This window comes from Megascapheus bottae, chromosome 17, assembly GCF_031878675.1.
Source record: "Megascapheus bottae isolate mThoBot1 chromosome 17, mThoBot2.hap1, whole genome shotgun sequence".
In the NCBI taxonomy this organism is placed as follows: domain Eukaryota; kingdom Metazoa; phylum Chordata; class Mammalia; order Rodentia; family Geomyidae; genus Megascapheus; species Megascapheus bottae.
Genome location: NC_143525.1, coordinates 5,975,507 through 5,990,238, shown reverse-complemented (window position 1 = coordinate 5,990,238; position 14,732 = coordinate 5,975,507). Strand labels below are relative to the sequence as shown.

Genomic DNA, 14,732 nt, shown 5'->3' with positions numbered 1-14,732 from the left:
GTTGAGTGCCTGCTTAGCAAGCACTAAGCTACAAGTTCAAAGCCCTGTACCGATATCACAGAAAAAAAATGTTTAATTAAAAAGGAAATCCAGACCTACCCCTCATTCTTCTCATTTAAGTCTTCCAGCACTCTTAGACCCACCTCCTTTCTAGACACCAACAAGCTGACCCTACACAGTTCCCTCACTTCCCCAACCAAGGGTTTCCCAAGCCCTTTGTTATTTCCTGACCTTGGGACTGCCCGGAATGCTCTTCCCTAGCTACCTCATGCCTGCTTTCTCCTCACTCCTTGGGTCTCACCTCAAACATTCTGCCATCTGCTGCTTATTGGCTCATATCTGGCTCGGGAGGCTGAGATCCGAGGATCACAATTCTAAGCCAAGCTGGGCAGGATTCTTATCGCCAAATAACCTACCAAAAATCCAGAAGTAGACATGTGACTCAAGTGGTAGTGCCTACCTTGAGTTGACAGTGCTCAGGCCCTGAGTTTTTGTACCAGTATCCAAAAAGGAAAACTTTGTCATTTTGTCCTCAGACAGCCCCTTCTCAGCCACCTTGTACACCAACTTTATCTCAGTGACTCCCATTCTGTCTCTTTCCTCTATATAACTCATCATATTTTTTTTGGGGGGGTCATTTGTGGGGCTTGAACTCAGGGCCTAGGCACTGTCCCTAAGCCTCTTTGTACTCAAGGCTAGCGCTCTACCATTTGAACCCCAGCGCCACTTCCAGATTTTAAGTGGTTAATTGGAAGTAAGAGTCTCATGGGGACTTTTCTGCCTGGCCTGGTTTTGAACCATGATCCTCAGATCTCAACTTCTTGAGTACCTCGGATTATAGGCATAAGCCACGGGCGCCTGGCTTAACTCACCATATTCTACAGTCATCTTCTTTGTTACTCTTAACCTCCTACCAGAAAGCAAGCACTAGAGACTAAATCCATCTCCACCACCACAACCACGCTAGCGCCTGAACACTGCACATCCTCCGCTTGCAGGATCAGTGGGAACAGTGAGCGGGGCCTCTGCCATCCTTTCCACAGGGAAAGGCCATCTGTCTGCCCTGCACATCTGGAGGAAAGGATGACGAGGAGAGAAGGAATGATAATCCCCTCACATCCTCAGCCAGTGGCAACCTCAAGATGTAGGCCTCCCCACTCTGAAATTCTCCATGCTAACAAGGGAGCTAGGATGGCTAGAATCCAGATAATTCCTGATTCCACTTCAGCTGTCTATGTCAACCTCCTCGAAACTGAGCAATCCTCTGCCCCCTGCACTTGCTAACAAGGCACAAAGGAATAAATGCTTCAAGTTGCACGCTGCTCCTCTCTGATCAAGGTGCAGACAGCAGCAAATGTGGAGAGGGAGGACCCATAATCCCAAACTGGGTTATTTGACCTGCTGTGATCTAGTTAACTAGAATCTTCCTGCACCTGCCCTACAGTGGAGGAGAAAAGCCCAAGCCTTCAGGCAGGCAGGCAGGCAGGCGTGCGTGCGTGCGTGTGTGTTTGTGTATTTGTGTGCCTTTGTCTGTACATACAGGTCTGGGGTGAGAGCATAGAACAGGGGAAACTTGAGTAGATGTGGCACTGTGTCTCAGGTCAGAGAGAGAGGATCCTGTTCAGCTGTAAACCCCAACATCATTGGGGAGTCCTCAGAGACCATCTGGTCTTTCTGAGTGTGACTTTCAGAACCATGTTTAAAAGTACACAGCCATCCCGCTCTCTGCACTGAGCCCCAACAGCAGCTGCCGGGCACATTGCTGTGGTTCAACTCATGTGTCATTTTTGTTCCAAGAGCACGCAAATTGTTTATGGAGAGTGTGCAAGTGGCATTCGAATAAACCTCCTGGCCCTGCCCACTCCTGTGGGAATCAGCTACAAAGTCTATGCCAGGCCTGAATCCTTTGAGCAAAAGTGGCTGGCTTTCTCCAAAGTTCTCCCTTTAGTTCTCACCGCTCAGGGAAAGAACTAAAGCAAGCAGTGAGCCAAAGGAGGCGTCTCCACTTGTATATGCTGACGTTCATGCAGGCTGGGTTTTCTGGCATCTCTCCTTTCCTTGACTTGAACAAATGTAACAGCTAACATGTCCAGAGTGCATGCCATGTGGCGAGCCATAGGAACTCATTTAATATGCACTGCTACCCTAGGAATGGGACTGTTATGCCTGTTACCTGAAGAAGAAAACTCAGGTTTTGAAGTATCTTGGCCAGAGGTAGAATCTGAAACCTGGTCTGAGTAACTCTGAGTTCCACATTTTTACATGCTATTCATATCACGCTTGTGTGAAGAGGTCCCCTTCGTGACCTCCTCATAGCACAAGTCCAAAGGAAAGACTCGTTTTCCCAAGTCAAATGTCTTTAACATGACTACCAGATCCAAAAGGCCCATGAACTTGAGGAGTGTAAGGATTAGGGGCCTTTTGTGTTCAAGCACTGCAGATTGCTGGGAACCCTCCAGGAATGTCCATATGGGATCTGAGCATGAGAAAAGGTCTGAGAGATAAAGACACTCACACCCAGGGAGATGAAGCTTCCCAGAAGGGCCAGGGATGAGCCACAGGGCTAGGCTAGGAAAACGTTATTTTAGCTCAGTGCATTGCACAAGCCGAATCACTCTTCATTTGTAAAGACTTTTATAAAAACAAAACTGCCTCCACTTGATTTTCTGGCTACTCCAGCAATTCCAAGTCACCAGATCATAAACATGGTTACACACTGTTATCAGGGATCCGTGATAGTGTAACTCTGAAAGAACAACACGTGGCCTGTGGAATGTCAAAGTCAGGAGGGACTCAGCAACCAGAAACCTGAATTTAATCCTACAGGTGAGAAGACAGGAGCCTAAGGAGGGTCTGGGATTGGCACAATGCCCTACAGGTACTCAGAACATGGTAAGATCTACAGATAAGACTGTCACAATTGTTCAGGGAACAAGGCAGAGGTTGCACATCATGGCTTTGGGAGACAGAGGGGCTAGACTGGAGTGCTGACTTCCCACACCAACCCTGAGCAGAGCAGCCTGAAGAAATAAAGGATGGATGGGAGCTGTAGGAATGGCCTGTAAAGACAGCGGGGGCAGTCTTAGGCTTCTGCCCTGCTAATGATTGCATCTTCTTAGGGCTCAGGCACCTTCTTAGTGCCTTCATTCAGCCACATTCACTGCAGACTGGAAGGGGGCAGGGCAATGAGAGCGCAAAACAGGCTGCTCAGTGAGATGGAACGCAGCCCTTTGTATGGGGATGCTAGATGTGGTGGGTAATTTCTTAATTCTCATCGTAATTCGGTTCACGGGAGACTCCTGGAATGTCTTTATCCATCACAGATGGTTTGGGAAGATGATAAATTAATATTGTTATCAATAGTGACATGGCTGAAATGGTTAAATAGCAACGTCTTCTTTGCAGGCTCTAAAAAGAAAGAGCCTCCAAAGTCCATAAAGAAGACAAATGGTAAACAAAACCTCCTATCTTTTGACAGATTCCAGGACGAGTATCATTCACAAACCATTCTGTGGAGAAAGGGGAGAAATTCATCTCATCTGACTTTGTATAGGCCAAGAGCCCACACCATAATGAGGCCATCCTAGTGCTGTGAAATTGCACTGAATAGCTGGAGAGTGCAGCGGCTGTTCCCTGGCATGTTTATTACAGCCTTTTGTATGCACCAACCCTGCCAGCCCCAGTTTGCTTATCAACTAGGGGAAGGGAAAAAGAACCCAACAAATTTGTTGCTATGAAACTTCCCAAATGGGGAAGCTGCATAATAACATTTGAAATCAAATGCCCTTGCTCCAAGCTCTTCTTGTCTGGGTCCACCCCTGCTCTCTACACTGAACAAGGTCCTGAGTCAGCCAATCACTAGCAGTGTATGGGTGGCCTGGGGCCCCTCCTAGGACCTGAGAAGTCAAGGAGTAAAGAGAGCCTCAGGACCCTTCTATTCTCAAGCTAACTTAGGTGTCCAGAGCCAAGGGTCCCAATTTTTCTATGAAATTTGTCTGGAACAATGCAAAACAGAGCAGCCTTCACCAAAAGGTCATTGATGGGGTTTCCAGGGGTCAATCTCAGAAACTGGAGCTAAGGCCAGAGTTATATATCTAAGATTGAAAGCCTCTAAGAACAAACTGTCAAAGTACTGCTGGTGCAGTGCTGGAGCCAACAAGCTTCCATGAAAGAAAGCATTGCCTAAACCATATAGCTTTCAAAGACATAAAAGCTTCTGTGGTCATATCAGGGTTATACCTTCCCTAAAACAGCTTCCTATCAAGATCTTTGGGACCATTTTTGGTGGAGAAGTGGTCCCTTAAAGTGTCCACATCATCTAAAGAGGTGACATTAGTTAAGGAAAACACAAAGGGGAAAGATCTAGAAGCTCCAAGAGGTATCTTTCTTCACCAATCAGATGGCTGGACCTTTTGGGTTGGAAGAATGAGTCCTGGGCCTTAAACTCAGGGTCTAAGTGCTATCCCTGAGCTTTTGTGCTCAAGGCTAGCACTCTACCACTTGAGCCATAGCACCACTTCCAATTCTGATAGTCAAATGAAGATAGTAAGAGTACCAGGGACATTTCCTGCCCAAGTTGGTTTTGAATCACAATCCTCAGATCTCAACCTCCTAAGGAGCTAGGATTAACTGTACAGGTGTGAAACACCAGTTACGTTTTTGTTCCTTACTAGAACAGATCTTTTCTCACCAATCATGAGGCAAACTATGTTTTCCCTCACCAATCAGGACACAGTATCATTCAAACATTGGCCTTTCCTCAACAATCAGGTGGCAGGTTCCTTAAAACAGTCGTCTCTAATGACAAAACAGGATAATCCCATTCTTTTCTGCAATAATTCCCAAGTACCTGAACAGAATCAGAATCCATCATTCGAGTTTTCTTTCCCCCAAGTTTTTTTTTTCAGTCCACAGTACTTGTTTATTAATCAAGAGAAACTATTAATTAGCTCATACTTATGTTTCATAGTTCAGGAACACAGGTCAATCCAAAGAAATTATTCACATTCCAAATTCACTTTGTACTCTGAAAGATACCAGCCTTCTTCATCTTTTCAAAATCCTTCATGGAATAATTTCTGTAGTCTTTCTTGGTTCAGCCACACCAAACTTAGAGAGCTGAGACCCCCAGAGAGACAATGAATGCTCCAACAAAATGTATCCGCAGACACCTGGCCATAAGACCCCTCATCTGAGGCTTTGCCAATGAACCGGAAGCCATGGTAGCAACTATCTTGACACCGACGTCCTTCCCCGTGGCAGGCGAAGTGCACTCCCTAAGTTCTTTTCTCAGGATTTCCACTAGGGCTGGGGACAGCTGCTGCTCAAGACTGAAAAGAAAGACAGCTCCCTAGGCTAGCCCCAGCATTTGATATCAGCTCAGAAAAGGAATGCCCTCTCAAATCTATCCCCTCTGGAAACAAAGGAAGCCATGTTTCTGCTGCAGTAGCAGAAAGGGGCAGGGCAGAAAATGATCAATGTCCTTCCATGTACAGCCTAGACCTTCATATCCACAGGCATAGGACTACCCACCTGAGTGGCTGCTGTGGGTTGAAACTTCTTGGCTAAATCTCTAAGAAATGTATGTTAGTAAGCCAGCTGTTTACAAGACCTCTGGCTTCCATTTCTTCTGTAAAAGAAGGACAATCAACACTTTGGGCAACAAGCAAAGGGATTGGACACCTTCCAACTATGTTCTCTGAAAACCCAAACAAGTCTCTCTGGTCTTCCCCTGTCCAAACGTTCCTGGCTATACAGATCTTTCTCAGGTCCTTTTTCTTGGGCCACCTTCTCGTTCTCAGCGTATTCTGGGGGATTCCTCGCCTGGAACAGTTGACTTTCAAATCAAAAAGCTTCCAAATCCAGAAAACTTTATGTTCAAAATTTCTCTTGCCAGCCACCAGAGGCAGCCATAAAAGGCCATCCATAAGGCGGAAAAATCAGACTACTCCTTGGGATCCCATAACCTGGTGAGGTTTTTGGTGGTAGTTGTTTGTTGTTGGTTTTCAGAAGTGTTTTGCACTAACACAGTCAGCCAGGCTCCCGTGCTCAAGGTTGAAGCTCTGCTGTTACTCTTTTGAAATTCATCATTGTTTCTGGATAAAGAACTCCATATTTTCATTTTGTACTGGGCCCAGAAACTGATGTAGTCTGTCAGGCACTTAAGTGCCCAACATCTGGTGGATTTCCTGTTATGAAGAGGATCCTTCTGCTTCAAAGGCTGAGCAATGGGGACCAGGAGAACAGCTATAATCCTAGCTACTTGGGAGGCAGAGACTGGGGAGGACTGCAGTTCAAGGGCACCTCAGGCAAAAAAAAATGAAGCCAGGCATGGTGGTTCCTATTCAAAACCCCAACTTCCATTTCTGGAAAATAGGAGGACTGGGATCTAAGGGTAGCCCAAAGCAAAAGTTGAAGACCTTCTCTGAAGTAAAAAGAGGTGGGATCATGGCTCAAGGGCCTACTTAATAAGCATAAGGTCCCAAGTTGAAACTCTAATACCACTCCACACACACACACACACACACACACACACACACACACACACACACACACACGGCTGAGCAGTGGCTGGAAGGGTTTCTCTATGTGGGCCTAGTTCTGCCATGGCTTGGGAAACCCACATTAGGAGAACCCCATATATGCTAAGCTCCCCTATAGGAGGAATCCAATTTAAATATCTTAAGTAGCCAAATTTAAGCAAGCCATGGTCCTGGGGCCCCAACCTTTAAAGCTGGAAAGTCCTGGTTCCTGGAGTTCCCAAAAGCAAATATGGGAAAGGGGGGGCCCCATTTTTCACCTAGCACCATCACTCAAGTCCCTGGTATTTTCATCAGCTCCTCTGAGTCATCTGATCATTGCTTCATTTTTGTTGGTGGGAGAAAAACAAACAGCAAGAAAGTTAAAACATTAGTGCTTGCTTCAGCGAACAAAAATAGAGTCTCTCGTTTCCTTTTCACTTTTTTTTTTTTTTTGTCCTGAGAAGTAAAGCTATTTGCAGATGGATTAAATGTTCCTTCTGAGACCCTGATCCTGAAACTGCCGACCTCATTCCGACTTGTGTGTGTCTGTGTGTGTGGTGGGGGTGGGGATGGGGTCCACACATCCAAAGAAGTACGTCTATGAGGGTTTGGGAAAAGAGGGTCCTTTGTCCCGATGGTAAGCCTGGTGAACAGGACTCAAGTCCCTGTGGTATGCAGCACACCTGTGCTGAGAAGCCAAGGAGGGGGAACAGAATGGGAGGTGGTGAGGGCCTGGCCCGCACCCTCACAAGAGATCACACCTCCTCCTTTCTTCTCCTTTGAGCCATGTCTCCATCGCCCCTTTGTTTTGGCTTACACCTCCACATACCAAAGAGGCTGTGTGTGCATGTGCGCATACTTGCATATGTGCAATGACCTCAGTGTGTGCTGCTCTGTATGGGAATTAGGAGAAGAGCAGAAAAAAAGAGAGGAGAGGAAAGCCCTGCCCCACTCCCTCCTCCCTGTCCCTGGCAGCCTACCTTTGCAGGCCTTCCGGTGGGTGATGGGCTTGCCCATGTCTCGGTAGAAGCCCTCCTTGCAGTAGTGGCAATGGCGGCCAGCTGTGTTGTGGCGGCAGTTGAGGCAGACACCCCCGCTCTTGCGCCCCGACAGCTTGTACAGCTCCATATTGAAGCGGCAGCGCCGGGCATGCAGGTTGCAGTTACAGGCTACAAGGAAGACAGGGAGAGGCCATCAGCACAAAGTGCTGGGAGGACAGGCACTCTGGGGACCCCACACCCCAGGAGTTTTATCTTGTTTCCCCCCCCCAGTTTGTACTCAAAAACACTGATTGGTATCTTCACAGTGCCATGGCTGGAGGTCCCCAAATTATTTCATAATAGTCCTAACCCTCACACCACTGTTAGTCACCGTTAATGAGGTGACATAGTTAAAATGGATATTAAAGTTGGGTCTGCCTCCTAGGCACATCTGAGGAAGAGAAAATGTAGGGAGACTCTGCAGTAGTATGCACACAAAGGAAGACCTGCAGAGAGGCAGTCAACCATGAGCAAGGACAAGGGCTGCAAGAGATGTTAACCCTGCTGACACCATCATCTCGGGTTTCCTTAACCCCCATAATTGAAATAAACACTACCATTGCCACCACACACACACCCTCATGTGCTCTGGTTCCCTGGAATCACATACACCAACCTGCACCTTCCTTGCCCCATTTCTTGTGTCACTGAGGACATGGAGGCTAGCTGCCCCTCCTCCTCCCTACCACCAACCTGGATGCCTTCCTTTCTCCTAGAGGGCAGTTCTAAAGTCCTGGTCTCTAGATCAAAAGCATTGGCTCCTCTAGCTTTTCTTCCAATGCCTCTTGCCTGCCTATGCATATGGCTTTCCCAGCTCACTCGGACATCCTCAGGCGTCTCTTTCCTGTGCCCTCTCCAACTCTGTGTTCCCCTAACCCACTAATCCCTATGTCCACCTCCAAGTCTGTGACCTCCTCTTTGATCCAGAGATGCCCTCTCCACCTTTAAGCCTCCCTGTCACCTGTCACCCTATATCTGCTAGTTCCATATACTCAGATTCAATCAACCATGGATCCAAAATATTCAGAAAAGAAAACAAACTTCATCTACTGCAATGTTTTTTTTGTTTTGTTTTGTTTTGTTCTGGCCTGTTATGGGGCTTGAGCTCAGAAGCTGGGCACTGTCCCTAAGGCTTTTTGTTCAAGGCTAGAGCTCTTCCACTTTGAATCACTGCACCACTTTTGGTTATCTGGGAGTTAACTGGAGATAAGTCTCACAGACTTTCCTGCCATGGCTGGCTTCAAACTATGATCCTCAGATCGCCTCTTGAAAACGTAGGATTACAGGCATGAGTCGCCAGCGCCTGGCTCTGAAATACTATTTTTCCCTTATAATTGTTCCTCCAATAATATAATATAAAGCTATCGACATAGCATTGCCATTGCCATAGCATTGCATTATTAAGGAACCTAGAATGTAGGTTTTATGCAAATACTATGCTGTTTTATGTAGGGACTTCAACATCCACGGATTTGGCAATTTATGGGAATCCTGGAACCAATTCTTTTTGGATAGTGACTATAAGCAGAGCAGAATTTCTAAGCACCAATCTGAATGACCATGGGGATAAAGCTGAAATGATAATAATAGTTATTATTATAATTATCATTACCAGTCATAGAGCTTGAACTCAGGGCCTGAGCATTGTCCTTGGACTTTCTCAAAGCTAGAGCTCTACCACTTGAGCCACGGCACCACTTTCAGCTTTTTCTATGTATGTGGTAACGAGGAATCGAACCCAAGTCTTTGTGCATGCTAGGCAAGCACTCTACCACTAGGCCAAACTCCCGACCCAACGCTGAAATTATTCAGCATGGCCTTGGGACTCTGGGGAAGATATACCTGGTCCAGCCCCAGCTCTGCTCACCCACCACTCCCTCTAGCTACGGTTGTGTTTCAAGAGCCTGCCAAGCCTGTGGCTCTCACTTGCCCCATCCATAGCCTGCATGTGCTGGTCCTTCCTTCCACAGACATCATTTCTTCTCCATCTGGCTGCATCGTTCCCATCAACCCAGTGTCATAGTTCCAGTGTCCTTTCTAGATCTACCTCCCTCGTCCCCTAGTTGGCTGAATGATCCCACACAGCTCTCCTCACTCCTGTGATCACCTGCCCGCCTACCCTGTTTGGGCTTCCAACTCCATGATAACCCCAGTTCAGATCTCATTACCTATGCTCACCCAGCCCCCTCTTTTTATTCAACTTTACAAAATAATAGGCTCCATTATAAAATTTTCATCTACGCCTATTACATACTTTGCTGACATATCACTGCTTATTCTGCATTTATGCTGCTAGTGTGTTCTAAACTGCCTTTCATGGAATTTCAAAATAAATGTTTAATGCCATGTACTTGAAAAACAGATGGAGAGAGAAACGGCACACCCCTATTTCCACCAACCAATGTGTACCTAGGGGATTTTCCTTGCAGACATCCTTAGCCTGTGATCAGCAGTGGCATGATTTCTCTCCTAAAAACATGGATCACACCTATCTACCTCCAGTTTTGTAGGCTGTTATTTTTCAGAATTTTATATATATATATATATATATATATAATATTATAGGCAGACTCTTGGCTCTTTTGCTCAAGCTGGCATTCTACCACTTGAGCCACACTTGCTTCCAGCTTTTTGCTGGTTAATAGGAGATAAGAATGAGTCTCTTAGAGTCTGCCCAGACTGCCTTAGAACCATAATCCTCAGATCTTAGCCTCCTAAGTAGCTAGAATTACAGGCATGAGCCACCAGTACCTAGCTGGTCACCATGATTTTTAAAGCTGATGCTACATGGTATGGGTGCAATTCAAGGTAGGGTGCTTGCAGACTGAGGTAGGTACATTCAACAGCAGTCCCCTCCCCCAGTGCTGGGGCACCAAGGCAGTTCCTAGTTTGTCACAGCTAGAAGCGACTAGATAATAGTGACCACCACTGACTTAATGGGAATTCTATCAGAACTATCTTTGAACATGCACCATTTGTACCTCTGTCTGATTACAGTAGTAAGAAACATTTTTCAAGGCAGAATTCTGGGTTAAACTTTTGATTTATCGTAGTTGTTTCTGTTTGGGATGCAAAGAGACAAGTTGCCAAGTAGCCCAGAAAATGGTTGAATTGGCTTCCCCTCCCACCAGCAGGAAGTGACAGTTCTTATTTCACCCCACCCTTGAAAGAATAACAATACACATTTGGTATCAGCATTCTTTTTCTATTTCTTTTTTTTTTTAATCTTTGCCAATTTGTCTGGCTGAAGAAAAAAATAGGCACATGATTTTAATTTGCATGTCTTTGATTACTGGGGAGACTGGGCATTTCTCCATGTGTCTATTTCTATTTCTGTGCATTGCCTGTTCATGCCATTTGCCCAGTTTTTTTTCATATAAGGTAGAATTTTGTCTGATGTGCCATGCTTGTCTCTGATTGGCTAGGAAAAAAATATCTGCCTTTGTTACCACAAACTGTTACAAATAATTGTAATAGCTTCTTATTCATATGCTATTTTTACTTAATTAAATCTTAATATTTTTCTTTCTGATAGTGTGGGGTGTGTGTGTGTGTGTGTGTGTGTTAGCAATGGGGCTTGAATTCTGGGTCTGGGCTCTGCCCCTTAGCTTCTTTGCTCAAGGCTGGTACTATATCATTTGAACTACACCTTCACTTCTTGGGTTTTTGGCAACTAATTGGAGATAAGAATCTCACACACTTTCATATGCCTGGGCTGGCTTCAAAATGGGATAGGAATTCAAGCATAAGCAACCAGCACCTGATACAATTTATTTCTTTTTCTTTTTTGCCAGTCGTGGGGCTTCAACTCAGGGCCTGGGCACTGTCCTTGAGCTTTCTCAAGACTAGTGCTCTACCACTTGAGCCATAGCACCACTTCTGGCCTTTTCAGTGTATGTGGAACCAGAGAATCAAACGCAGGGCTTTGCACATGCTAGACAAGCACGCTACCACGAGGCCACACTCGGGCCCAATAATGTTTCTTTAAATAGTCTTCCTAGAGTTAAACCCCAAATCACTCATTAGTACTCATTGACAAGTAGAAATATAGGAGGGCTTTAGAGAAGAGGCTATGACAGTTCACACCCTGAAGTCTGGAAGCCAGATCAGATCACAGGATAACTCCAACTCCAGAGAGCCTTACTAAGTATCTTCAGCAAGTGTCTCCAAGAACTGAACTCAACCAGGCACAAAGAAAGCGTTTACAGCCCCATCCTGCTCTCTGCATAAAGCCCATCACCCTTAACTGCATGTTCAATGTCTCTTTGGACGCACCCAGCCAAACAAGGAGTGCAGGGGACCTGCTCACGAAGGGTAAAGTGATCGGCCAGCCGAGGAGCAACGAGCTGGTGAGTGAAGGACTACAGTCTTCCAGCAGCTCCTGTCCTAGGACAGGACCTACATCATTGGAAGTAGCAGATGGTCCCCCACTCCAGGATCTAACCCACAAATACAGAACCCTCAGGCCCTTGCACACCTGTCTAGGGTAAAGACTCTGAAGGATGACTGGCGTCTTATTTCTTCCAAGGCTCCTTTATATCAGGAAAGGTTTCCTGTGGCATCTTTCAGTCCTTGGAAGAAGAGGCTTATCTAGTATTCTCCTCTATAAAGGAGGATTCAGCCCTCCTGAATCCCCCAGCTGGCCCCTGGGCCTCTCCTGGGAGGCCCCTCTTCCCACCCAAAGGGGAAGCTGGGGCTGGAATGTCTTTTCCATACACACCTCATGCCAACAAAAGGTCCTCCCCAAACAAGTGGTCACACAAAAGAAAACTCAGAGGCCAACTTCAAAAAGCAGGGCTCTCCTCCCTCCCCCAGCTTCTCAGAGCTGTCAGGGGACATCAAGTGACAATTGCCCATGATCAGACTTCTGCAAAGTATTTTACAGCTTGTTTTCTTTTCTCTTTGTTTTATTTTCTCTACACAAATGGAAAAATGCATCAGAGAAAGCAGCTCACATCTGGATCCCCTTGCTCCAAGCCAAGGTGTCACCCAATTCCTGGCCTATCCCCAGCCCCTGCCTCATCGAGACACCTTAATCCTTCATGCCTTCCTGTTTATCTCTTGCCTCTCTCAGAGGCAAAAATGTTGGGTATTAGTTTCATTATCAGATTTCAAGGCGGGAAGGAAAGGGCAGCTTTGTGAGAAGAGAGGTCAGCGAGGAAAGAGGGGCACAGGCTTTCCTGAGGGACCAGCATAGCCAGGACAGGAGCCCTGCCCTATCACTGATGCTCTGCTGCCCAGGAGCCCCAGGCTCCCAGAGACTCCAAGCTCTGTGCCAGCTTTAGCTATCACTGGGGGAATCACCAAGGGAACACCTCATGTGGCTGATTTTAGACTCCAGCATAAGAGGCAGGACAGAAATTGACAGGGATTGGGGACCAAGAGCCAACTCTTATTTTCCTCCCTCATCAAAAGTCTTGCAAGTTCTATTATAACACATGCAACATCTCAGTTGCCAACATTTCTCTCTCCCTCTCCCTCGCCCGCTACCCCCACCCCTACTCCTGCTAGTTCTGGGGCTTGAACTCAGGGTCTAGGCACTGTGTCTGAGCTCCTTTTGCTCATGGCTAACATTCTACCACTTGAGCCACAGCACCACTTCTGGTTTCTTGTGTTTATGTGGTACTGAGGAATTGAACTAAGGGCTTCATGCGTGCTAGGCAAGCACTCTACCACTAAGCCACATTCCTAGTCCAGCTGAGAACATTTCTTAAGTACTATCAATCTCTCCCACAAATCTGGACTTGCCCAGACAACCCACAGGTAAGTCCAGTTCAAGACATAGGCCATGTAGGAAACAGATCGACAGCAGTTTCAACTGTCCACAGGCTCCTATCCTAACAGAAAGAAGGGACAGATAAACACAAACATCAACATACAAATGCTCTTACCAACTGTGTTGGTTCAGTGAAGTCAGAGACAGTCTTTGCATATATGTCCACCAAGACTATAATGGACTTGGATATTTTTTTATATATAAAAGAGAATATACGGGCCGGGAGTTTGGCCTAGTGGTTAAAGTGCTTGCCTAGCATGCATGAAGACCCGGGTTCGATTCCTCGGTACCACATACATATAAAAAAGCTGGAAGTGGTGCTGAGGCTCAAGTGGTAGAGCTCTAGCCTTGAGAAAACCCAAGGACAGTGCTCAGGCCCTGAGTTCAAGCCCCAGGACTGGGAAAAAAGAAGAATATATGAGAGCAATGCTATGAGAAAGACAAAGAATAAGAGAGGACATTTGAGAGAATGGATGGATGGATGGATAAGCAGATGCAGTGGATGGATAAATGAACAGATGAAAGAATGAAGAATGTACAGAAAAGCAGTAGAGTAGGAAGACAGAGGATTTACTGACTGTACCATATTTTGACAAGGTATATAGCCTTTACTGTTACTTTGAACTATTCTGAATTCATTTTGATGCCTTTACTTACATTTTTGCTTCACTTTATGCTTTTAACTTCCGCCCATTCGAACAGACTGAAATTCTTAAGGGAAAGAAGCACATGGGCCCTTCCCAGAGTCTAAATAGAATCCTGCACATAGAGACTGAGTTTGCACTCATTCCTTTGTTAAACTAACCCCTAATCTTATTCTAGGCCCAGGAAGAGTAACAGACATGGTTAAGCCACAAGCCTGACATGGAGTTTTACAAATTCTGCCCAAAACTCCCCAAACTAACTTCAAGTGTCCCAGAGGCTGTCAGTGGAAGGCCATCTGGTTGTGTGGGCCTTACCTAGGACCCTTCCTCTGCTTTCCTCATATGAGATCATAGTCTTCTATCCCAAAGTAGTCCTTTTGAGAAAGTTGTCCCATGTCCTGTATGTAGTGTCCCATATGGGTACAGCTGAACTGACCAAAAACAACCCATATTAGCACCATCTGTAGGCTGCCCTGGGGTGTCTATATACAGGGATAAGCATTCTTCACAGTTATGTTCTGAGTAGAGGCAGATCACAAGGGCAGCCTGAGTAAGACAGACATTTGCTGCTTCCCTTAATGATTTGGGGATCTGTTGCCTACAGACCAGGAGACATACTCTGGTGTGAGTTTACAGGACTCAACAACAAGCAAGACAGAGTCCAGCGTCGTGGTGTTTTGAGTTTGGGGTTTTGTTTTGTGGTACTGGGCCCTATACTGGTACAGGGCCTTGTGCTCCCACATGAAGTTTT

General features: G+C 46.1%; 1 protein-coding gene and 1 pseudogene across 2 annotated transcripts in view; both read right to left on the bottom strand.

Moving 5' to 3' along the window:
* The window catches only part of Ntn1 (netrin 1), a 163,619-nt gene that overhangs the window by 50,864 nt on the left and 98,023 nt on the right, over positions 1-14,732 (bottom strand). For both annotated transcript variants that reach the window (XM_090349524.1, XM_090349526.1), the window contains exon 3: positions 7,502-7,690. In XM_090349524.1, the coding sequence (XP_090205650.1) occupies positions 7,502-7,690 (189 nt within the window). The remainder of the gene's footprint in view (positions 1-7,501; positions 7,691-14,732) is intronic.
* On the bottom strand, positions 5,015-5,221 carry LOC150050905 (cytochrome c oxidase subunit 6C pseudogene; annotated as a pseudogene).